The 24720-nt window shown below is 38.1% G+C and overlaps 1 protein-coding gene across 3 annotated transcripts in view; it reads right to left on the reverse strand.

Annotated features, from left to right (window-relative positions):
* Positions 1 to 24720, reverse strand: part of SLC2A13 (solute carrier family 2 member 13) — a 154981-nt gene that overhangs the window by 62028 nt on the left and 68233 nt on the right. For all 3 annotated transcript variants that reach the window (XM_068669741.1, XM_068669740.1, XM_068669742.1), the window contains one exon: positions 23747 to 23855. In XM_068669741.1, the coding sequence (XP_068525842.1) occupies positions 23747 to 23855 (109 nt within the window). The remainder of the gene's footprint in view (positions 1 to 23746; positions 23856 to 24720) is intronic.

Below are 24720 nucleotides of genomic sequence, written 5' to 3' on the forward strand. Positions count from 1 at the left end.
GTGCTACTGCCGGAAACCACAACACACTTCATAAAACCAGTTAAGCTCCACCTTACACTGTGCTCTACAGCCATCCTCTTCCAGAGGTTAGGAACTGCCTTCTCATTTACAGCCTGTATTTATTGCCAGTGGCAATAAATCCTAATTTTGCTTCAATTTTATTGGCAAAATGAAACCTTTGGCACTAAGGTCTACAACAGGAATGCTAAATAAGGCAAGATTAATTACTCTTTCCAGTGCAGTACCTTTTCTCACAGCCTTCTGTCACATCATCTTTGCTTAGACCTTTACTTATCTTACAGTTCTTGAACAATGCCACCTACCCTTGAATTGAAGCTCAATTAAATTTTTTTCACATGAATAAAAATCAAAACATGGGTGGTATCCAGATAAATGAAATTTTCAGCTTTTTCTCGTTTTAGTAAAAACAGTTATTTATTCAAAGAATAGCATCTGGTTGATCTACAGCTTGATTTTTCTTTGTTAAATCAATGCATTATAGCCTATTTATCCCACTTCATCCAATTATTCTTCATACTTTTAGTCAATTTTCCTTTATTAGCTTGCACTACTTGCTCTCTATTTGGCTATTATTTTATCCTAATTTTTAACTGCAATCTCTTGAAAAAACAGCTATCCTTTTGCTCTATAATTCTACACCACACAGCACAGCACTGTCTTGCTCCCCAAATGAGCTTTTAAAACGTAACAGTAATACAAATAAGTTCTATCATGCTAAAGACTGGCTACTACAAAATTTCCTGGTTTTCCCACTATTTGGTGAAACAATTCTATGTTTTCTTATATTCATATGCAAGTAGAAAAGCTTGCTGTTAATGGATAAAATGTTTTCTCTTTCTGGAATTCTCTATGATTCAGCCATAACTAGGCTGGGGAAGAAGAAGTACCCTTTCAAGACTTCCAGTAAATGACACACCAGTCATTGCTCACTTTTTTTTTTAATTCTTTCTTTCTTTAAACACTACCGAGTACTTAAAATATAAAACAATGGATGCAGAAATCCAGAGAAGTTGAACATTCAATTTTATGGACTCAGGGAACAAAAAAAAAGTCCAATTGTTATAGCATGAACAACAAAGAATGAAGATGACTATGCCATCACCTTATTCATAAAATGAATTGTGTTTTACACAGAAATTGGTTTTATGCACCCTTTTTAACACTCAGGCACACTCAGCTGGTAAAAACAAACGGCAGTATGCAGAAGATTTGTGTAGAACAATCTTTAGGGTTCTATGTTAATAATGTAGTAAATATCAAACTGCATGATATTCCCTGAGTTTTCTTATGTAGACGAAGGTAATTCACTTACAGCATTTTCAGAAAAGTATTCTACCAGTTTGAGTAGTCTAAGAAAATGAACAGCAAAAATGCATTACAAGAATGCCCAAAATCACTTTGATGAATAACTTTAATTCTTCCTTCGTTTTTCTTTTTTCTTTTTTTTCTTGTGTGTGTGTTTAATAAGCAGTTTTATGATCATTTGTGCACTGCTTGTGGACTGTGATGTCTAAACAAACTCATTTAGGTTTATATTCACATTTCACTCAGTAGGTTTTACTGATCTGGTTATCTGGCAAATACTTACCGTTCCTTATTAGAACAGGTTACGTGGAAATCGGAAAGATTTCTTCTGACAAAATAAGAGAATTGTGTAAAATTCAAGTGAGAATAAGGTTGAAACTCTGTTATCAGAAGCCTTGTTAAGGTCTCCAGAGAAAACCAGTCTTCCTGACAACTTTAATTTAAATCTCGCAACTGGGATTTTGCTCAAAAATGTCACATTGAACAAAAATTTACATTTGAGACTCTCCATGACAGGCATCCAGAGAACTTAGGGGCATACAAGAATTTGAACTGAAATATTTTAATGAAGTAGCAATTACAGGGCACCAGGCATCAGCTTTCAGACAAAGTCAGTTCTTCCCAAAGGTCCTTTTAGAAATAGCAACCTTGAATGAAAACTGCATCCAGACCTGACAGCCCAGGTGATGGAAGATGACTGCCCTCACAACGTGCAAGACAGATGATTTACTGTTCCGCAAAATATTCCACTTCAGCCAATTGAGGACTGTGGCTGTGTATCCTTATTGCACAGCCCTCGTTGGTCTGCTAAAGAGGACTCCAGAAATAGCATTGGAATAAAAGTCCTTTTCTTCTGGAAGTAGCCAAGATAAATTAATCCAAGATTGGCAAGAATAGTGAAATTGATAGGAGAAAAAATATCCCGTAAATGAAATTTCTGTGAGTTTCATTGTCACAAAGGAAAGGTCTTCTTGCCTGAGGACATTCACTTCCAAATTCTTTGTGCTTAGTGCAAGGCTTCATTTATAAGAAGAGAAGAAAAAGGCAAATAAAAGATGGAGATTTACAAAAATACAAAGCAGAAGAAGAATGAACTGAGCAGATGCCTGACTTATGGGGCAAGCTCTAATTCTAGTTCCATTTCAAGGAAAAAGCAAAAATCTTTGCAAGCAGAATTGTCCACAAACAAATTTTTCCTTTCTTTGAGGGAGAAATCCAGGTGAGGGGTAATCTGTACACACATGTTCCCACTTTTTTGCACTGATTGTCCTGGCCATATAACCATCATTTGGGTCAGTTGCTCAGAGATGGCCTGCAATCGTTGGAGCAAACCACTTCTAGCAAAACTTTGTACCATGTTTATCAGATGCAAGTGCCACCAGATTGCTGTATGCCCTAGGATCAGATAACTTAGTTTCTCACTCAGCTACTATTTTTTAAATATCTTTTTATTTTTTTTTAAGGTGTGACAGAGTTATATTCGTCAGCAGGTGACTCAGTGACCAGCAGGATGATGCTGCCTTTGTTCTATTCATTTCTACCCAAAATATCTCTGCACAAAGGAAAGATGGCTTTTCTTGTTATATCTGCCTTCCCATCAATTACAATCTGATTGCCGTTGTTTTGTCATAGCCCACCTTTTGTGCTTTGGAGTGTTTCAAATGATATTAAAAAGTAAAATCAGCTGGATGGCAACCGCTAAGCCGCACACAGGCCAGCCAAACCATGGCTGGCTGACAATAAAAAAGTTAAAAAGTTAGCAAAATGTGGGATGTAAAGCAATCCCTCAAAAATTCAAAGGTCTGCTACTATCTTATATAAAGAAACCTTTAATAAGATACAAGCCCCGTTCATATTTGTTCAGAATATTTCCCATGCCGATATAGCAGAAGTTAACAGCAGCATATAGCAGCAGCATGCTAAAACTCCCCTATTCATCTCAAATCTTGCTTGTGCTTCTGCCTGTTTTTCCCTACTGATTGCTCCTTTTGTCTTCACTCTTCCTGGCTTTTTATTCAGTCTTACGTTGCTCAGAGGCTGATGTGCAATCTCCTTCATTTTTTTTTCTTTCAGCTAATGCCTTTTTGCTTTCTTCCTTCACTTTCCAAGGCATCACACATTTTTTTTGCATTGGCCTTCTAGTGCTAATTCCCACTCTTTCTGAATATTGCCATTTCAATGAATTTTAGATTAAAAATTATGTTGAGTATATTTCTCTTAGTTCCATCCCAGAATCTAATTATTGCATCAAGAAAAACATCCAGGATTAGCCCAAGTAAGGTATGTCTAAAAGATCCAGTTTGATTTACTGAAACAGAAGCCTGTTTGGGGATCCTTGCCAAGAGAGGAATATCTGTAAATACAGCAGCAAGACTCCTCTACACCCATGCAGCTACACTACCCCTCATAACAGTGCCTCCAACAATGACATCAACCTGTAAGATCTTATTTCCAAGACTGTACAGTGATGCTAACACACATCTTGAAACAAAGCTTCTGCAAGGGTGATCTCTTAAAGCTAAGTTGCCATTTCATTTTCTACTTCTACAATACACATACTGCATTTTCACAATTTTGTTTATAATTTTACCTTTTTCTCTCCATCTGAGCCTCAGCCTTGGACTCTCCCCACTTGCCTGCATCACCCAGCACTGGATGCTGCTGTCGCCATGTCATGGTGACCATCAGGGTTTCAGCAGGTCTGTGGCTCCTGTGGCGGGGAGAGCCTGGCACTCTTCACAGGGCTGACCACTGATCCACACCTCGCTTCAACTCTGAGAAGATCGATGGCACTTCTGCAACTGCTGTTGTAATTAGCACTGCCTGGCAAACTACCCAGATTATCAGGGTGTTATAAGAAACACACAGTATTTAATATAAGATGGCACACTGGAGAGGCCAGTAAATTCTTATCAAATCTGAATCGACAAATTCTCAGGTCTAATACTAGACAGTCATGTTCTTCACTTAAACATTGTAAAATAAAGCACACTGAAGTATAGTGACAAATAATTTGAGGTTATAAATTAAACTGAGCTCTGCTAACTACGGTACACTCAGACACCAACACTGACCTGCACCTACCATCAGTCTATGTCTGTACTGGCAAAGAAGGGTGACATCTGAACATCTTTTCACAAATAATTTTAAATCTCAACTTTATTTATTAAAAAGAGTGTTCTATATAATCAGTAAAGCTCATTTTCCTTCCCACAACAGATAGAGAGGACTATCTACCTTTGTTTTTCTTTAAGGCTGCTTTTGCTAGAGGCATGAGGTACTTATGGCAGAGAAGCGGGTAGTTGCTGCCTGTGACCATTTCACAGAATCACAGAATCAATTGTAGGGGTTGCAAGGGACCTCCAGAGATCATTGGGTCCAACCCCCCTGCCAAAGCAGGTTCCCTAGAGCAGGCTGCCCAGGTAGGCGTCCAGATGGGCCTTGAATATCTCCAGAGAAGGAGACCCCACAACCTCCCTGGGCAGCCTGTCCCAGTGCTCTGTCACCCTCACCGTGAAGAAGTTCTTTCGCATGTTGGTGAGGAACTTCCTGGGCTCTGTTTTGTGGCCACTGCCCCTTGTCCTGTCCCCACAAACCACTGAAGAGAGGCCATAGCCCTTTATCTCCCACACTTCAGGTATTTATAAATATTAATAAGATCCCCTCTGTCTTCTTTTCTCCAGGCTGAACAGACCCAGGTCTCTCAGCCTTTCCTCACAGGGGAGATGCTCCAGGCCCTGTATCATCTTTTTGGCCCTCTGCTGGACTCTTTCCAGAAGATCCCTGTCTTTCTTGTACCAGAACTGGACACAGTACTCCAGGTGAGGCCTGACCGGGGCAGAGTAGAGGGGGAGGATCACCTCCCCTGACCTGCTGGCCACACTCCTTTTAATGCACCCCACGATCCCATGGGCCTTCTTGACCATCAGGGCACACTGCTCGCTCATGGCCAACCTGTCATCCACCAGGACCTCCAGGTCCTTCTCCACTGAACTCCTCCCCAGCAGGTCATCCCCCAGCCTGCACAAGACTACGGACTTCCCTCCGGATGGGAAAACTCAACCAAAATAGAGCAGGCTTTCCACCAGTGCACATTAGGGGTAAGGAGAAAGAGGTAAATCAGAACATCAAATTCTACAGTGGGATAAAAATAATTACTTATGAGAGAACTGCCTGCAAAATGACCCCATCAGAAACAAACTGCTGCATAGGCTCATTCCCAAAGGTTGCTGGCATTACTAAATGTCTGTCACCCCCACTGGAAAGGACTCGGTGTGCTAAGTGCTGTATGAATGCAGAACAATTAAATGACCTCTCTCAGAAAGCTTGCAAAGAGAACACAAGGCAAAAAGAAAAAAAAAAAAAAGAAGAAAAAAACCACAACCTACAAATGGATGCTGGCAGATGGGGAGTGATGAGATAATGAGAAAGTGCCACTCCTCTCCGCCGTGAAGCAATGTCAGCATGCCGACACCACCGGCCCCTGCTGCTCTTGCTTTGAGAGGGTTTCTTTGCCTTATTTCAAGAAGAGATTTTGATCAATTTTATTGAGTGGTCAACTGTGCAGCTACCCAGCTTATCTGCCTGACAACTTTGTCCTTTCTTCAAGAAGCAAGCAGAAAGTAGAGCAAAGGCGTGACTACAACTAGCCCAGAGGCTGCAGCAAGCTGCTGTGCCACTGGGATGAGTGAAGGAGTTAGAGACATGTGCATGGCATAAGCTGGAGCTCACTGTGCTCCTCTTCATCCAACATACAGCAGCAGTGGCTGAATGCCTGGATCACTGCCACACCATCATGTTGGAAAGAAGCGAGCACCACTTCTCACTGGCTGAGCAACAGCTTTTTATCAGAATTACCTCTGAGAGAAGCCAAAATGATGTTTGCTTTGTCTTTGAGTGCTGAAGGTTTGGGCATCTCCTGAAGGTTACTGCTGACATGCTGCTCCTCCTTCCGGCTGGTTGCTGCCCCTCACCAGGCTCGGTAACATTTTCTCCAAACAACCCTTAAGCCAGCTGCTTTTCATTCAAGCCCTTATCTCATGCTGGCACTCAGAAATCTGAGTGATGTCACAGCCTGCATTCGATGGGAATAACTGCTGAGCTGGGAGTTGTCAACATTTATTATAGGCATAAAGAGACTGCCACATAATGCGAGACCGGAGAAAATCAAAGACAAAAGTGTATGATACAAATACAGCTTCTGAAATAAATGAATACTAAATATTCACTTTTGCTAATTGTGCTCTCACATGGAGGGGCATTAAAAAAAAAAAAAAAAAAAAGAGAGACAACACATTTAAATAGATGGGAAAAAAAATCTTGAACACTTACTGGGCAGACCTGTCTACCTACGTACCATGTTCAAAAAATTAACAGTATTCAAAATATAACAAGTAGCATGCATACAGCAAATAATTGTGCCCTTTGCCATTAGAGTATGCCTGTCTTCAGTGTTCTTCACAAATATTTGCAGATGTGCATTGGAAGAAATTTTCCTCAAAGGTTGTGTCACAAGGACACAAAGTAAATTACTGTGTAATTCACAGAAAAATAAGTTTACTTTGTTGAGCAAGTAACAAAATATTACTATTATTTGATATGTTGTCCTTTTCTGGCTAACACTTAGCAGGAGAATTAGAAAACAAGCCTTCCTTACTGCTCTTGGGGAAGGTGCCACCTTATTTGTGGGATCGGGTTTCCCAAGCAAAGGCCATGCTCTCCAAGTCAGTGGTCAGGCAAGAGGGACAGAGAACATGAAGAAGATTCAGAAGATTGCAGAACCAAACCTCTAGAGCAGTGATGGATAGAGAAATGTTTGTTCTAATGCCTTCTCACCACCCAGTAAGACAATTTTTCAGTCTTTTCCAAAAGCTAGTAAAACTTCACAAGCTCTCAAGGCATCAGTACAATGTCCCTGATTCCCTCAATGAAGACTAATAATTAGTTAAATTTGTCTTAGATATACAAGGATTCTTGAATTTACCATATCTAACATAAATTTTGTAAATAAATTTTATTTGCAAACACTCCAGGCAGATAAACACATAAAGCACCTTTATCAGTATCAACAATATGTAAGATATGAATGCTTTGCATGTTTATGTTTTTACCCATACATTGCAAAAATAAAGCTGATTCAATCTACATACTACAGAATAATAGCTTATTTTAAAACTGCCATGTCTTCATCTTTCCTCTACCCAGAAATAGTCCATGTACTATTCATTTATCTTTAACTTAAAATTTCTTATCAGTTTCTAGTACCTCTAGAATTACCCAGAGATAGGAGCAGCCTGCAGACTTCAGATACATAACTTGTGTTCTTGTGGATACAAAAGAACCAACAGAATTACAACATTTATCTGTTGATAGAGTTATTATACATACAAATTATAACTATTTATGAACACAATATAATTAGGTGTTGTTATTTTGAGAAGAACTACAGGTGTCTAAGTAAAGCAGTGTAGGTGTCTAGGTAGAGGTGAGGACAAACTGGTGGGCAGTCCACTCTTAAAAGTGAAAAACACAGTGCCACTATGAAGTTTCAGTGCTGATCTTGTTGTTCTGCTATTTTAAGGAGAGAAACTAATGTAAGCATTATGGTTTGCTCCCATTCTCTCCCTTTCGCTCATCTCTTCTCACAATACCTCTAATTTCACATAGGGAAAGAGTTACTGCCCTTTATAGAGCGGTTTTTGCCTGCCCATTCCCTTCCACAAATTAAGGTTTTGCTGCGTTTAGATGCTTACAGCACAAGCAAGATTATACCAGGCAGCCATCTACTTTTTCCTTTCATGAAACACATGCATGTTTAAAATCCTGCATATAACCATTTATTTAGACAGAGAAACTAGTTGATACCTTGAATTTTCCAGAAAGCTAACTGATATGTTAAAACAGCCAAGCCATGTCATATTGCTCTACTTGATTGTTAATTAGTGTAATGAACACTGAAACCCCGCTAGATGGGATGAAGTTGTGACTCAGAGCAACAGATGTGGTTCTGATCTCAAGTCCCCGGGGAGTGCCTGTGACAGTGAGCGTGGCAGTCAGCCTGAAGAGCAGTACCATGGAGGAAGGAATTTCTGCCATGAAGGAAGAAATTAGTCCTTGAATGGCAGTTAATTTGTTCCAGACAACGAATTTTTTTCTGTTAGGAAAGGAAAATGTCTTTTATGAAACCAGAATAAATCCCCAAACAGGCAAATTATTTCAACTCCGCAGAAAACGTCTAGCTCAGAAAGACAACAAACATCAGCTGCCAATACCCTCCTCATAACTATATATAGATACAACAAAAATAAGCTAATATGCAGAACCTAAGACATACTTACATCATTTAAAATGTTAACACGTTGATGCTAAATTTACTCCTAGAGTTTCCGTATATGACGGTCTACCATGCAGCAAAGCATGGGATTGCTACAAGATAATGTTGTTAGCAAAAGCCAAAAGCTGGTTTGCAGCAAAGATGAGGCACAGATCAGCTTTGATACTGCAAGATGAATGGTGGACCTCAGAGCTGCCCAGCTGAGGCAGTCATCCTGCACCAGCCACCCTGACCGACCCAATGCTGGAAGGCTCAGGGGCACCAAGAGCTTTACTGGAGCTGACCCACAATTTCTTCCAAGCTACAAACAAGCCAAACTGAGCCTCACAGCTGAGTTAGAGAAGCTCAAAATATTAAATCTTATCACCACGTGAATACTAGTGCACATTACAAACACGTCACAGGAAGCTAAAAGCTGTCATTTTATGGAAGTGCAGTAAGTTACCAGTTTAAGTTAGAAAATGTGCTTAAAAATGCTTTCAAGAGTATGTATATACTAGTGAGGCTACCTGAGAAAGAAGTTTTATACCACCATCTTTCCTTCTCTTTAGCACAGCCATTTGCTCCATTATATTCTCAAAAGACAAAGCCAAAATGCTGCCACAAATGACTGAGCTACTTGCTCAGCTTTCATAAGGCAACAGCCTCAACACAGCTCCTGTTCTGTGGAGAGGAAGGGCAAGCAAGCTAGGCCTCTAGCGAGGGAATTCATCTCTCTTTCCAACAGACACTTTCCAGTACCTTTCCAAGCACTGCCCACCTCAGCTAAAATGTTTTTCTTCTCTCTTTCTGTACTTCTTTTTTCACTCTTGTTTTCTGCTGTTAGGTCCTTCTCTAGCATTGTCCAGTCTCCCCGTCACACCAATTGCTTCCAGTAGCATATTACGCTATTAAGAGAACAAAGATTTCCAGAACTGGACAGGAGGAGTTCACCATCTCAAACTGCTCACCCTTACTTACTATCTGGTAAATAAGCATTTCTCCACTGAAGAGTTTCCATAGATGGTGGCATCACATACAGCCAAGTCAGGAAAAGTCACTGCAGTTGCCCAAGCACGACTGAAGACAGCATTGGACAGCCAAAGTCCAGACTTTTTAGACAGACGGACTCTTCTCAAGTGGCAAGTGATGGGACATGAGGAAATGGGCTCAAGTTGTACCAGGGGAGGTCCAGATTGGACATTAGGAAAAAGTTCTTCATGGAGAGGGTGAGCATTGGAATGGGCTGCTGTGGGGAGTGGTGGAGTCCCCATCCCTAGAGGTATTTAAAAGACACGTGGACATGGCTCTCAGGGACATCGTTTAATGATGGGACTCAGTAGGTCAAGTTGATGGTTGGACTTGAGGATCTTGAAGGCCTTTTCCAACCTCAATGATTCTGTGATTCCATGAAACCAACCATATGAGAAATTTTAATTATTTTATGGCTCGTTTAAGCTAATAAATGTCATAAATCACGAAACAAACAGTGAGATCCAAATGCCTGTAGAGACCTGACCAGTATCTTGCAGAGCTTGTGTCCCAGATATCCATACACTCAATAATATTATATATCCACGTTACCACGAGAACATCCTGTTCCTGCCTCTGTTCAGAATTCTGGCAGTGCTTGCGTTCATTTTTCACAGTGTGACAAGAACCTCCCCCCAAAATTGTTCTTTGCTGTAAGATATAAGCACTCAAAGTAGGACTATATACCCTGGAAAATACAGTGAATTAAGCCTTGATAATTTTACTTATTTAAAACTCTAATAAAGCAAATGAGACAGAAAAAGAGAACAGTTTTGTATTTGACAATTTTCAAATTATAAATGCTTAAACATGATGATTATTTCTCTATCATTATATGAAACTGTATGAAAAGAAAGAATGGAAAATGACTCAGAATGAGTATGTGTTTCTCTTAAAAGCTGTCCTATTTCAATAATAAGCCACTCTCCTTACATGCATCAGAAAAAACATCAGCCTGTATCCTGTCTTTTATTTCCTCTGCAAACAAACAGCATATATCATATATATCAGCATATATCCCAACTTAACATAAAAATGTAAATTTGATTCTTGAATATTAAAATTAAAATGGTTGTTGAAAAATCTAAGATTTTTGGAACATGAAATTGAAAAGGGGTCATCACTAGCAAACAAACTTTACACTTCTCGTTCTTTTAAGACCCATTATCTTCTGTTCTTGTGTGCAAATGGAAGGGAGCTGCTGATGCTGCACACTGCTATGATTTCTTTCAGGACTTTGTATCTCACTACAGCACTAAACTATGGTTGCAGTCTGTTCTCCCTTGTTCTCCGACCCTATTAAAGGCTCAGATGTAGGATGTAAGGAGATTTTTTAAAAGGTTACATTCAAAACTTTGCTTAAAAAATAGCCAAATCGATCCAAGTTTTACTGAGATCTTACCTGGCTCCTAACAGCCCTTGCTGCAAAAGCAATGAAACAGTACTTCTGTCTGCTTCCCCCTCTTATCCACATAAAGAGGCAACAAGTATTTCTTTAGAGCACTGACAGATCTAATTCTTAATATTGGAAAAGCCAGTAAAAAGGGTAACATTTGAGGGATTAAAGCATATGTGACAAATGTTTGTCTTTTCTCATGAGGTAGACCAGAAAAACCAGGAGGAAAGCCAGAACTTGCCTCCTTTTCCACCTGACATCATGGTTATCTTTTCCATTCTGGCTCATTGAGGATGTATTTGCAATGCACACAGTGACTCCACTCTGTCTTGTGTGACTTCTGACAATTTGCCTTGAAAGTAACAAACTGAAAAAACTAATGAGAATCTAATTTTTTCCTTAGAGCTTTTCTCAATTCTTAAAAAACAAATTCATTACTCTGATGCTACACCTATGACTTAAAGACCTGAAGTTGAAAACTGTTGTCACCTTACAAAGTTCAATAGTTCAAACTTTCTCATCTGTTTTCGCAGTCTAGAAACATAGAGCAGAAATAATATAACTAAGTAAGAAGTTGAGTATGGGTAAGAAAGCCCAAATCATCTTAAATGATCATTCTTGTCCCCCTCCCCCTTCTTCTAGAAATAGTTTCTAAAGCACCTTCCATGCATAATCATGACGAAAAAAAAAAATAGTTTAGGTGAAAAAGGAGCCTTCAGAAAACAGAAGTTTGAATCAGCAGTATGCTATTTATGTGCTCTTCTTTTCCTTTACAAAATGTAAAGAATAATTAAACTTATTGAAAACGCTTGAAATTCTGCTGACAACTTAGTCTCGCAACTTTTTGCTGTTTTCCAAGACATCTGTAAAACATGCCTTTGGGAGGATGCGATGTACAAGTAACTACTGAAAGGAAATACAGTATCACAAAAGGATCTTGCCCTTTCTGAAAAAGTTCAGAATGCATTAACTAAAGTATTATTACCTCCCATAGGCCTGTTATTACTCTGAAAAAAAAAAACAACCATGTTAAGCCATCAGAGGTGAGCCTCCTCTCCTCACCTGGAGATCCAACTCAGCTTGCACCCACCAGATTTCCCTCCAGCTCTGCTAACCCGTGATCTTCAAAGAAACTACTGGAAAACAAATGCAGGAAGCACGTTTCCATTTCGTTTCTGGGTCCTGACACCCTCGCTTATGCCCTGGGCTCTCCTCGTTAACACTCTCCCTGTTACGACTTATTTCCCTCACTGGCTTTACATTCTTCCTCACCACACTAAATTAAGAGTCTCTTCAGTGCTTTCTTATTTTTCTTTCGATTTGGTGACTGCACTCCATACCACACCTTCTGCATGGGCTATTTTGATCACAGTAATCTTTCTTTTGCAGACTTCTCACAATAACAGCGTCTTGATTAGCCTTTAAATGTCACTTTTTCTTGCCTTTTTCTCCTTTTTTTTTTAATTTATATCCATTTCTGGACTATTTCCATTTATGGTAACTTCTTGCATTGAGCATAACCTTTCAGTGTGAATATATATATATATATCTTTGTTCTGTCTCTCAACCACTGTTGCATAAACCATTTTGAGTAGACTGCAGTGATTTAACTCCTATTGACAGACTCCAAAGAATCCAATTTACAGGGCTGATTTCTGTGCCCTTAAAGTAAAGGTGAATAAACAGATCTAAAGGGCATCATATCTCTTACTCTGTGTTTGAATGGGATCGGTAATATATTTCACTGAGGCTTTTGTGTTGGGGTATTGGGCAGCATCTAATCAGGTGACCTTTTATAGTTTAATTTTGTGTCTTCTCAAGGTGTGTTGCGTTGTCAGCTTTGAATTCTTTCACATGTATTATTCCTTGTTTTCTGTTTAAGTAGACACTTTATTATTGCTAAGAATACATTTGAGTAATACATGTCCTTGTTTTCACAAGTGAGCCACCCAGGACATAAACAAAATGTTCTCCCCCTACTGTACCTTAAGGAAAACTGAATCAAATTGGTTGCTGATTGCTACCGGATTTCCTGGTCTCAAAACCAAAGAATTGCTGGAGATACCAGAAACATACAGTTCAACAAAATTATGCCTACTAAACATTAACAACTGCATAAGAAGGGAACTTTTACAGGAGAAACTGTCGAGACAGAATGGTTCTCCAGAAGCTATCCAGATAAATAATACGTTAAAACAAACAAGCAAACAAACAAACCAGTATTCCTATTTAGGGAGCCTCCTCCAGCATTCGTTCATGAATGATTTATAAACAACATTGCTACTCTGATTTCATTTCATTACTTGGCTTTACATATGAGCAGCATGAATGAGATGCATTTAACAGACTTCTCAACAGCTACACCACGTATAGACAAGAAGTAAAACAAAGCCATTTTACTCCAGGTAACTGTTTTACCATAATTGCTAATAACCCAAGCCATATGTTCCAACAAAGACTTTGCTCCCACCCATGCAGTTCATATATTTCCTCCTGTATGGTCCTGCAGTGAAGTTAATACCGACTTTGTGACACGAGAGTTATTACCAAGGCAACAGATAGAAATCAAATAGCATTATGATTTCACAAAAGGCAAAAGGAAGAGTAGAAGCCCAAAGCAGAAAAAAAATGGGGGGAAAAATCTACTGAAGACAAAACTTTCAATAACAACAAAAGAAATGCTAGAAAATAACATTTTGAGTACATTTGTTCTTTAAAGAAATACTTTGTTTTTGAGTTTTCTCCAAAGTGCCAATCCTTCTTCAAATATGGTTTCACATCCTGGAGAACTATAGGAAAAGATTTTTATCATCTATCATTTAAATACATATATATATATTAAGGCAAAACAACAACAAAAAAGCCCTTGTAGCACAACGGTTAGTTGTTTTGCAGTGTTTTGATAAAAACATCTCAACATTCTGGCTAGTCTAGCACTGAAAATTATATTAATTTTTATGAAAAGCTGGGGAAGCACAGGGGGAGATCTGTGCTTGTGCACATAGTCCCTGCTGATCAGATTTTATTAAAAAGAAAAAATCCTTCTAGCTAATAACACAAGACACTAGTCAAAAAAGTAAGGAAAAAAGGAAAAAAAGAAAAAAAAAAGGAAAAGATTTTACATTGCAGTTCTTTAACTCATGGAGTTAAAGGTCCAGCTTTGGGGAAGAAGTAAACAAACATGTTCAGCAACAGAGAAATCAGAAAAAAAAAAAAGTATTTAAAGATTTATGAAATGGAAAAAAAAATCCAGTGTTTCAAAACAGGCTGAAAATCTATAGTTAAGTACACGTTATAGTACCCTGAACCTGCTTCCCCTACAGTTAAAGTTTTTTTCATTCTTTGTTTTTTAAATGTGAGAAAAATTATAATACAAATAAACATCAGCCTCAAGATCAAGATTGAGGCTTGGCAAGATCGAGCTCTTGGCAGTCTAAGATTTTTTTATTATTATAAGTTTGCTTAGGTTTCTTTCTGTTTTTATAATACATGTATAGCTTAAGAGAATTATTGGGAGAGGTTGTAAAAGTTTATGATAAAGGAAACTTTTGTTAAACATGAACTTGCATTTACCTTCTATTACAGAGCTGCTAATTCAAACACCAAAAAAGAAAATGTTATTTCAAATACAATAGAGAATGTACCAGTTCAAGCAGTCAGAAATGATGAATGTTTCCTACTTTGCCTAAGAGACACTCTCAGTGTAATATCTCCAAGAACTAAAGCATGTTCTGATAATCATTCCAGATTTTACTTTTCTTAATTTCATCCCATTATGCCCATTATATAACATCTCGAACTACTTCCCTGATCTCTCCGGTACACGTCCCTTGAAAATTCATATGTCTGAATTACTCATTCTTTGATCTCCAAGACTTAGGACAAGGACGCATCCTTAAAAGCCATCTCCCAAAAGCCTTGGCTAGTTAAATTGGCAAAGCAAGCGGCTTCTTAAATGAGACGAACATCTTACAGCTTTCATCTAGTTAACAGCTCCATCACGATTCGCTGGTTTGTTTTGCATCTTTTTTCTTCCTTTTAATGGCTTAAAGGTGCAGTTTTTCCTTCCTATTTCAAAAGGAAGGAAAACACGAAACGCACACGAAGTAGCACGAGCGGCGAGAGGCTCCCACCTGAGAGGGAGCCTTGCAGCCCCGTGCAGGGCGCTGCCCAAATAACCCAAGCCACAGGTTTCTGCTTCTTGCTTTACAGTGAGTGGTAAATCTATACTTGCAAACCTACTCAGCCTAGTTTCTTGTCACCACACAAGGTCAGCACAACAGGAGAAGGAAGATCCATATTCTGTTCAATGTTATTTTTAATTTGAAACTGAGTGGAGTGTGGTGTTTGGTGCTATCAACACTGCCTCATGGGTGACATTTTTTGTTGCTCTTTTATGCAGATTTACTCTCTGACTGGTATCCCAAGCAAACTCTCGCAGTTATTTCAGCTGATAAATTACTGCCTTTTGAGCTAAACCATTAAACCCTTAAGCTGCTGAGATGTGCACGTGGTCGTACTCACACAGCGTGGGGTGACACAGGCCATCTCCAGCAAAGGACACTTAAGAATAATCCAAAAAAAGCATTTTACTCTACCTATAAACAGAACTTGTAAAGCACAGGAGTCATCTTCTGACACAGAAGGTGATACTTCTGTGTCAAAAAACTTCAGCAATATCATGGGAGACTTACAAAATTTCAAGTTTACTGATCTGCCTTCCTGAATCAGGGTTTTTCTTCCCTTTCCAGATACCAGCAGGGTGCTCAAGTCACATTCCAGATTTAAGTAGGAGGCAGCTCCAGCTTTTCCCCCCATTCCAGCATCCTCTTGCTCAAGGAAAGAGTTAATTTTATTATCAGACCTGCTGGAGTTTTCCTTAGCTGGCTGGCTTGTTGTTTATTTGCTTGTTTTTTAATTCCTGGGCACAGCTGTTGGCATCCCATCACCAACACATCTTTGTGTTTCAGCCACCTCCTGTCAGGTTTGCTCCCCTCACAAGGCAGAAGCAGTGATGACTTCAGGGCAGGGGGCAGAGAAATGATGGTGGGGCTTCTCCTGGAGAAGCTCAAGGAGGAAAAAAAAACAAAAAAAAACAAAAAAAAACAAAACAAAAACAAACAAACAAACAAACAAACATCTAAGTTCCAGGGCTTGGAAAACTTGTAACAGAGTCTGTTTTGTTGTTGTTGTTTTTTAATGCAAGAATCCAGTGTCTGTAAGGACAAGTTGGTGAGTATCAGGTGTTTGAAGCTCCCTCCTTAATGTTTATATACACATATATGTATGTTTATTTAATATATATATTTATTGCTTCCTTTATTTAAAAGGAAACAAGCTCAGCTGTGATAATGGTACATTGCTATGGAAAAGCGGTTGCAAACCTTTTAAAACACCAGAGTTAGGGGTTCATTTTCCTTCAAGTACTATAAAACTGGTACAGGCTGCTTCCATAAACACTCATTCGGAACATTTTACACTGAGCGATATGAAATTTCTTTATTAGCTAAAATTTTTCCTCTGAAGACATGTTATAAATTAATTATTTCTGTATAGCAGGTATAACAGAGGCATTTGGTATAACAGGACGGTCACCTTCCCTAGAGTGCTAGGCTAGACTTGAACGTGTTTTTTCCCAAAACTATCTGAGAAGCAGCTAGATACTATACCAGTCATTTTCTAAAGATGCATCTCATTTCTCCACTGAAGTTTTTTTTAATTATGAGCTTGCATGCAGTACTATATAAAGCATCTTTCAATACGAAGAAAGGATAACCCTGTAAAATGAAGGGTTGCTTCTCAAAAATAAAAATAAATGCAAGTATTTATCAAAACTCAATAAAATATTTAGCGGATTATTATCCAAAAAGCAAGTGGGCCTGCAACATAAGCTGTCTTTTGTTTTTATTAAACACCTTCTAAAGCCTAAGGGGAAAATGTTATATTTAAGAGAAAGATATAAGTGAGAAATATTATTCACAAAATAATATTGAAAGGTAAAAAACTGAGCAAGTAGCAGCTTACTGTCCTGGAGTCAGAGACAGCTAGACTTGTCAATTGCCAGAACTTCTCAAAAATGTCTTGACAACATTACAAAGTCTGTGTTTTAAAAACATTAATGCAATTGCCCCTCTCTTCTGTAAGATTTAGATCACTGTTGGGTATAAGAGGTCAACTGGCCATACAAAATAAAAGGTTACATGGCAATCTGCTTAAACGTTCCTGTCACCCAATTTAAATCTAAACGGAGACCTCAATAAAAGATATATTGTTATTTAATAAATGCTGTGCAACTTGGACAATATTTTAACATTTTTAAAGCTTTTTTAAGTATGCTACTTTCTGGATTTCATTTTAAAATGCACAACCAGAGAACACAGTAAGAAATTTATACAACCTTAAAATCAATGCTTAGCTACAAACCACAAGAAAAATGTGACCCACTGTTATATTTTTCCAGTACAACCTGTTTACAGATGCCAACAACTTTCCAATGCACAGATCAAGAGTCAGTGGTCTGGCAAAGCCTCCTTTCAATAACCAATTTATTAATTATAAGTCTGGTATAGTTCATAAATAATTTACTCTTTAGATTATAAATCTATCTATGGTTGCTGAAGTTGAAGGAGAAAAGCAGGTTGCTACTACTTTTGCTGTAATTCATGAGACATCCTGTATAAGTACCATTTGACAAGACACTTTTCAATGATCTCCAACCAAAATACCAAGGGTTTATCTGGAGCCTCTGTCCTATGCTACCTACTCAGTATTTTATTTTTAAAAAAGAAGTTTAAGAACTGGAATCCAAAGCAGAGTTACTCAGTTTTGACTTTCCCAATCCCTCTGAGGGTTAAATCACATTGCTGTGTCCAGGCAGCCGTCCCCAGAGGCAGCAGCACAGGGAGCAAGCTCCTGCTGGGGCGTGATGCTAGGCAGAGGTGACTGGTGCCTGGGGCTCACTGCAGCTACCAGGGGCTGAGGTTTACAGCTCCTTGCAGGTCTCAGCTTGTAATTGCTGCACAATAAACCTGACTATTAAAACTGCTGGGAAATGTTCTTTGACACCATTAAACTCCTCACTAGCATCCATTACAATTCAGAAGTATCCTGGCTTCTTTCCAGTCTCACTCCTTTTCTCTCACTCCCTCATTTACATTCAGTATGGTATTCATTCACTTCTCATGTTAATTGTTTTTAATATTCTTAACGTATCTTGAAACCTTCAATTTCCGCTTGTTATATAACCTCCTCTTGTCCTCTTTTGTCTTCTCCTTTCTTTTCTCCAGCTTCTTCTCCTCTCATTACTCTGAGCTTTTTCCCTTCTCCATGTAGCATTTTCTTCCACTCCCTATTTCTTGCCAGCTGGAGAAAGTTGCTTTTTTTAAAAAAAAAAAAACATCTCTTTTTTTGTTGTTGTTGATGTTCTTTTGTTTGCTTGCACAGATTAGGGGGGGAAAAAAAAAGCCTGGTAAAGCTCAAAAGCATCTGTGGACCAAATCCAGACATGAATAAATTTTACATGTGGATTCACTTAACTTTTAGGAGATGCAAGGATATCTTAATAAAAAAAAATAATTTCATTAACTAGGAAAAACAGATCACATACACCAGCAAAAACATGAACTTAAATGTTAATAAAAATGCTGAAGGCCATAAACTCTCCGCGTCAATACATTATACCACGTTCCTGTTACAGAAAGCTTTTCTAACGCAATGTGAAAAGATAATAGCAAATGACTAAATTAACATCACATCAAGCTTACTGACTCAACTGCAGAACAAATTATTTTGTTTGGCTTTCATCAAGTCCACTTTTCTTTAAGTTTGGTGAGAACAGAATTAATTAAGATGATCCAGCTGTCTCTTATCTCAGACGGAGAGTCTTGAGGGCACGGGCAGCCTGCGTGAAAGCACATCGGTCAGCCCCCAAAACAGCAGCACTAACTCCAGCACAGGCAACAATACCTACATGCCGTTCTGACAAGACAATACTGAACTGTCTCCAATTATGGCTAAATTACCACTTAGCATTCAAGATCACTCAGGATTTTTCCAAAAATCCATTATTTTTAAGATGGAACTAATGGGAAATTTGAGCTTGCAGTTTTACCATAAAATGATCCTCTTCTCCAATGTTTTAACTACAGATCACAGTGGGCTTGAAAACACCTGCCTACCACCGTTTCAACACAATTCTTGGATATGTTCCTATTAAAAAGCTAACTTGCTATCCTGGACCATAACTTCCTTCCCAGAGCCCTTTCCAGTATACAGGCAGATTTGTCAATCTAGGCGTGAAAGAGTGAGCTTCTGTTTTCAAGATGAGAAAATACCAAAATGATAAGGAAGGGAAAAGTTAAACCATTTCAGACCTGCTTGCAGCAGTGTTAGAGATGCTTGTCTAAAATTGTGTGACTTTATCTCTTACAGGTCAGTTAAACTGGCAAAAGCCAGGACTAAAAGGAAACTTTTCTTCTACATCAGGCCTTCTAACAGCAGTGGTATCCTTGTTCTTAGGGGAAAAAAAATAAAATAAAATAAAATAGAATCAAATCAATAGGTCACTGTGCTTTATTCTTTTATTGACTAAATTTATCATGCTAGAATTTGTTCCCATGAGAGACACACGCTCCTTAGCCTATTTTTACATTTTGCTTCCGTTTTAGATCCACCCCCTCGATGCAGAGGTTGCTCTGCACGCAGTCCTCACCATTTCAATAACATCTCGTTCAGCACCACGGCTCCTCACGGTTGGATCTCGTGCACATACAGGGCTGATACAATATGAAACTTTTTCTGTGCAAAAACTAAATCATTTTATTGCAAAACAGCATGGCAAGAGCACAGACCTCAAGAATTCTTACCGCAGTTCTTCCTTTCACCATTCTCAAGGGACATCCAGCTACACATGGACTTCGTTGCTTTCACTGGGTCCACTACTTGTACCCAATTTTTAACCAGAAAATTAACCCTTAAGTACCGAAACTCTAGATTTTTGTTGTTGACTCCATGTGTTTTAGTTTGTGGTTTTTTTTTTCTTTGTTTTTTGCACTGCTTTTTAGGATCTCTTCTACTCCTGGGAACAGTTGGTGACTATTTTTAGACCCCTGCAAAATTTCTCTATATAACTCCCTGCCTCTAGCACCCACAGTTTTTAAATTAAAATTTGTGATTTCTTAAATAGAAGAGCTATTCAGTAAAGCATGTGCAATTTGGAGAAGTATTAAATTATTCTACAACTGCTTTCTTCCTTCTATTTTCATTTCGCTGTCCTGCTTTGTGATTTGATTTATTATTTTTTTTAATTGAATTTTCCAGACCCACACAAACCATTCCTCTGGCCTTTCCTTCTTATATTAAAATACAAGATTTAATGAATTCTTCTGCATCAGAAGTAATGGAATGCCCCAAGTCAAAAGATCAGAGCAACTTGGGGCCCATTACAGACACTGCCAGCTTAACTGGTCACAGTGCAGAAGAGTCCTATGGAAATTTGTAAAGGCAAAGGGGAATAGTGGAGGCTGCTAAATTCTCTGCAAGGGAAAGGTTGCCAAAAACAAGTCAGAGTTATCTGCCCCTTCTCTTGCTGCCTACAAAGGGGTATAGAAGAAAATAGGATTCTCAGTAGCACCAAAGTGAACAATAATCATCCAAACAATTTTGGTGATCAACACATTTTGGTAAGTGAGTTTGCAAAACCAGTGACGTCCACACAACCCTACAACATCCATTTTCCTGCTGCTACGAAACAGCAATTCCAGAATGACAGAACCAAATGTTATGGTGAGGAAAACAGTGCTTAGAGAGTTAATGCAACGTGACAGTTCCGTAAGGTACCACTTAATTACTGTGTTAAAGAACAATCATCAACTTCTATGCAAGCAAACCATCAATAGACAGCAGATTACTTATATTTGAAAAATCTCCTTTCATAGGAGAACGTTCGTCTTGCATACCTGATAACCAAAAATGTACTTATATTGGATTATTTAAAAATACTGGATAATTGAAATGGTTTACAAGGCAGCCCTTTAACAACAGTGCCTTCACGTGTTTATTATAGGCATTTTCTTATTTTGAAGTTAAGATTCAGCTATGTTTTATAATTGCAATTCTGTCCTCCTACACATTCGAGAGCGAATTAGGTCAATTCCAAACTATTTGTAGAACCTCCTACAGAGAAAGTAGTTTGAGATTTTACAACACATGAAGGTAAAAATAAGCAGAGTCAACCTACTGGTGTCATAAGACTTGTGAACTGTCAATTTTTGGTTCTAGCCTAATAAAGATCCCTAAAGTAGTAAGAACCAAAACAGGAAAATGACTGTCCTTGGCCAGAGGTTGCATCCACATCATGTTTACTAATACTTTAACAATGTTTATTATATCAGGTTCCCCAATTACCTTGTAAACTTATTTTTATTTTTGGCATCTGTAACATCCTGTGGCAATGAGTTCCACTATATAATTATGCGCTGCATGAAAAAATGGTTCCTTCTGTTTATTTTAAACCAACTGCTGGTAACAACCAGGAGTCAACAAAACTATGTTATAAGAAATAATGAATAACCATACCCTCCCCAACTTCTGCACAACATTAGCAGTTTTATATATCACGCGTTTCTTCCGAGCTTATTTCTCTTCCAAACTGCAGAGTTCTAACCATCCTGTTCAAATGCTGGATCTCTCTCTCCACATACAACCTGGTTTATCAATATTTTAAAAAACGACATTGATAACTGTTTGCACTGTTCCAGCCTGGTCATGGATATCATTGTGGTGTTTGTACAGAGCTATATTCAGCTTCAAGATCTCTAGCCAGCCCCCTTCTGTAAGCATTATTGAATAGTATTAAAAAGTTAATGCTTTTGCCATTTTATTAATCTGCTATTTTGTATCATCTTCCCACAGCTGTTCATTTTCACAGATTTGGGGATTTTAATCTTCTGAATAGTGTATGAGTACGAGCTGATTTTTGCTGTTTAGCCCCTTTCACTGACTTAAAAATGCTGAATAGTAAAGACTTCCACATAGATCCCTGCAGGATCCTACTCCTGAATTTCCTTCATTGTGATAACTGATATTTCATTCTTACCCTTTATTTCTTAGCTTTGTTTCTTAAACCAAGACTTTTCTCTTACTTTTTTGACCACCTGGTTTCTTCAATAAACTCTGGTAACTCCTATCCAACAGACTTGCAAGTTATAGTCAATCTACAGCAACCGTGTTGGCTCTTCTTTATTATTTTACTTTCCCTATGTACTTTTTTTTTTCATATTTACAAACACATCTTCTCCTTTGATTTTAATACAGTTTTAATTTTGATATGGACAGAAATAGAACTTTCTTCAGAGTAAGCTACATTTCCAAATTCTTTTTGACTATGTATTTGAAGTAGTCCAGACTTGTTGGGTGTAGGCTGATTAGTCCAGGCAATTTGTTATAATTCATTTTAATCAGCTTATTCTAAAATTTCTTCCCCTGACACTTCAATTTGAAGCAGACCTTCTGCAAGCTCCAGCGTGTAAGCTCCAGTGTGGGAACTTTGATATACCTTCCATAACTGACACAGATGCAAAAGGAGTCTTTTAAGATTGGCTTCTGCAGATTTATCTTCTGCTACTGTTCTCACAGAGCCTTGATCCATACTGGATCTTGAAACCCTCTTGGGTCTCTTGGTTCTGACGAGCTTGAAGATGTCCTCAAAGCTCCTTCCGTGCCTGTCCTCTGTTTTTCACATTTAACTTAGCAGCTATTCATTCTCCTGTTTTCCACTTTGGGATACAATTTCTACTGTATAAAGTCCCTCTTTATAAAGTGTGTTACAGATTTCCCTTATTTGCAGTTTAACAATACTGTATTTTTTTCCCCTTATGATAGATGGTAGATATTTACTCTAATAGTTAATATGGTAGCTCTTGATACCACTAAAAGCTTTATTATTTTACCTGTTCGTTATAACTGTTTCCTAACTATCTTAATCATTTAGCTGTAGTTCTCTCCGTAAGATGTTACTGCAATATATTTTACACTTGCTCTTAAACCAATATGGAAATCATTTGTTATGGCTACTTTTGCAGGATAGCTCAGCAGTAATTTCATCTTAAACTAGGTCTTGTGCACTGCACATTTATCAAAAGCGACTCCTCATGTGAGCTGACAGCTTATCAGAAAACCCAATATATTCTTCTTCACCTCTACATTTGCTGAGTCTTCATGCACGTAATAGAACATAGAATAATGGCAAATGCTTCTTGCCTCAGCATCTTACCTCCTTTAGCACTTCACAGTAATTTTCCATCCTATTTACATGGTCAACAGTCTAGCCCTCATAGTATTTTGATCTATTTGCACACAAATTCAAGCCATAAGAGAACTTTCTTATCTACACTTGCATAGCTTTAACTGTAAAGCCTAAAATATAATAATGTCACTCAGTAGTTTGCACTGTCATCTCTATATAAATGTTCATCCTTACACAGGCATCTTCTTGTACCAATTTTCTGAGATACCAAATATACCAATATCCAGATTTAAAACCAGCATTCCAGCTCTCACACTCAATTTTTCACATTTCAAAATTTGTCCAGAAGCCCATCTACAACTGCTATTGGTCTAATTGACTTTTAAAAAATATTTTAAAAGTATTTTTAAAAGAGAAGCAAGCAGTAAATACATACATGACGGTGTTAATCCCTGACAGTTGTTGAAACATCTGCAGACCACAACCCACAATTAAGGCTCTTCGAGTTGGAGGGTATGTTAGCATTCTGCAGATCACAGGTCCAGCTTCAAAAACAAACAAACAAAACAAAACAAAACAAAAAAGAATACATAATAGTTCTTAAGTGATCTCTATCAAGACAACGTTCCCAGGCACAACAGGTTTTGCACCTTAGCTTCAAACAAGTTTGGGCTATTTCACTTATTTTTGAACAACTTTTTCAGTTCAGTTCTGCTTTTCCATGTTGTACTACGTAAGATGATTTTCATGAAGCTCAAGCAAAAAAATGAAACAATTTTTGGACACAACATACAGTGTAACTGGTGGTAGATGCACAGCTCTCCTATCGTACCAACAGATTGCACATCTGCTGTAACTGAATGTACTCAAAGTTATCACAAAATATCATTTTTGCTCCTTTTCTAAAAGTTCCCAGTGTTAACTGAAGGGTTACTTCAGAAATGCCATTACGTACTGCTCAAAGCTGAATCACACTGATAAAAATGTTCTCCGAATTCCCACCAATGTTCTCTCAATTTCCAAAAAACTGTTGCAAGTTTGGGTATTTTTAAGGTGTGGGCGAGGTCTATGCTGCACAGCTGTAAGGCCAGTAGAGGGAGCATAAAATAATTAAACTTGATCCATACCTTTGGTAGCATTGGCCTGACTCAAAAGTCAGAAACCACTTTATTACTGAAGAGAAAGCCAAACATTTGTGGCAAACAGAGAAAGTTTTCTTCTCTGCAACTTTTACATTTTTAAAGTATCCTTAAAAAAATTAATACAGAAAACTATACAAAACCAGGCAAAAATAATTTTTTTGTCTCTACTACTTACTTGCATTTCTTTCTGCTTAGTTTGTTGTTTGGGTCAGAACAGTTCACAAGAATATGTTCTAAGCTTTATACATCTTATCACACCTGATTATAC

This window comes from Anas acuta, chromosome 1 (assembly GCF_963932015.1).
Source record: "Anas acuta chromosome 1, bAnaAcu1.1, whole genome shotgun sequence".
NCBI classification, from domain to species: domain Eukaryota; kingdom Metazoa; phylum Chordata; class Aves; order Anseriformes; family Anatidae; genus Anas; species Anas acuta.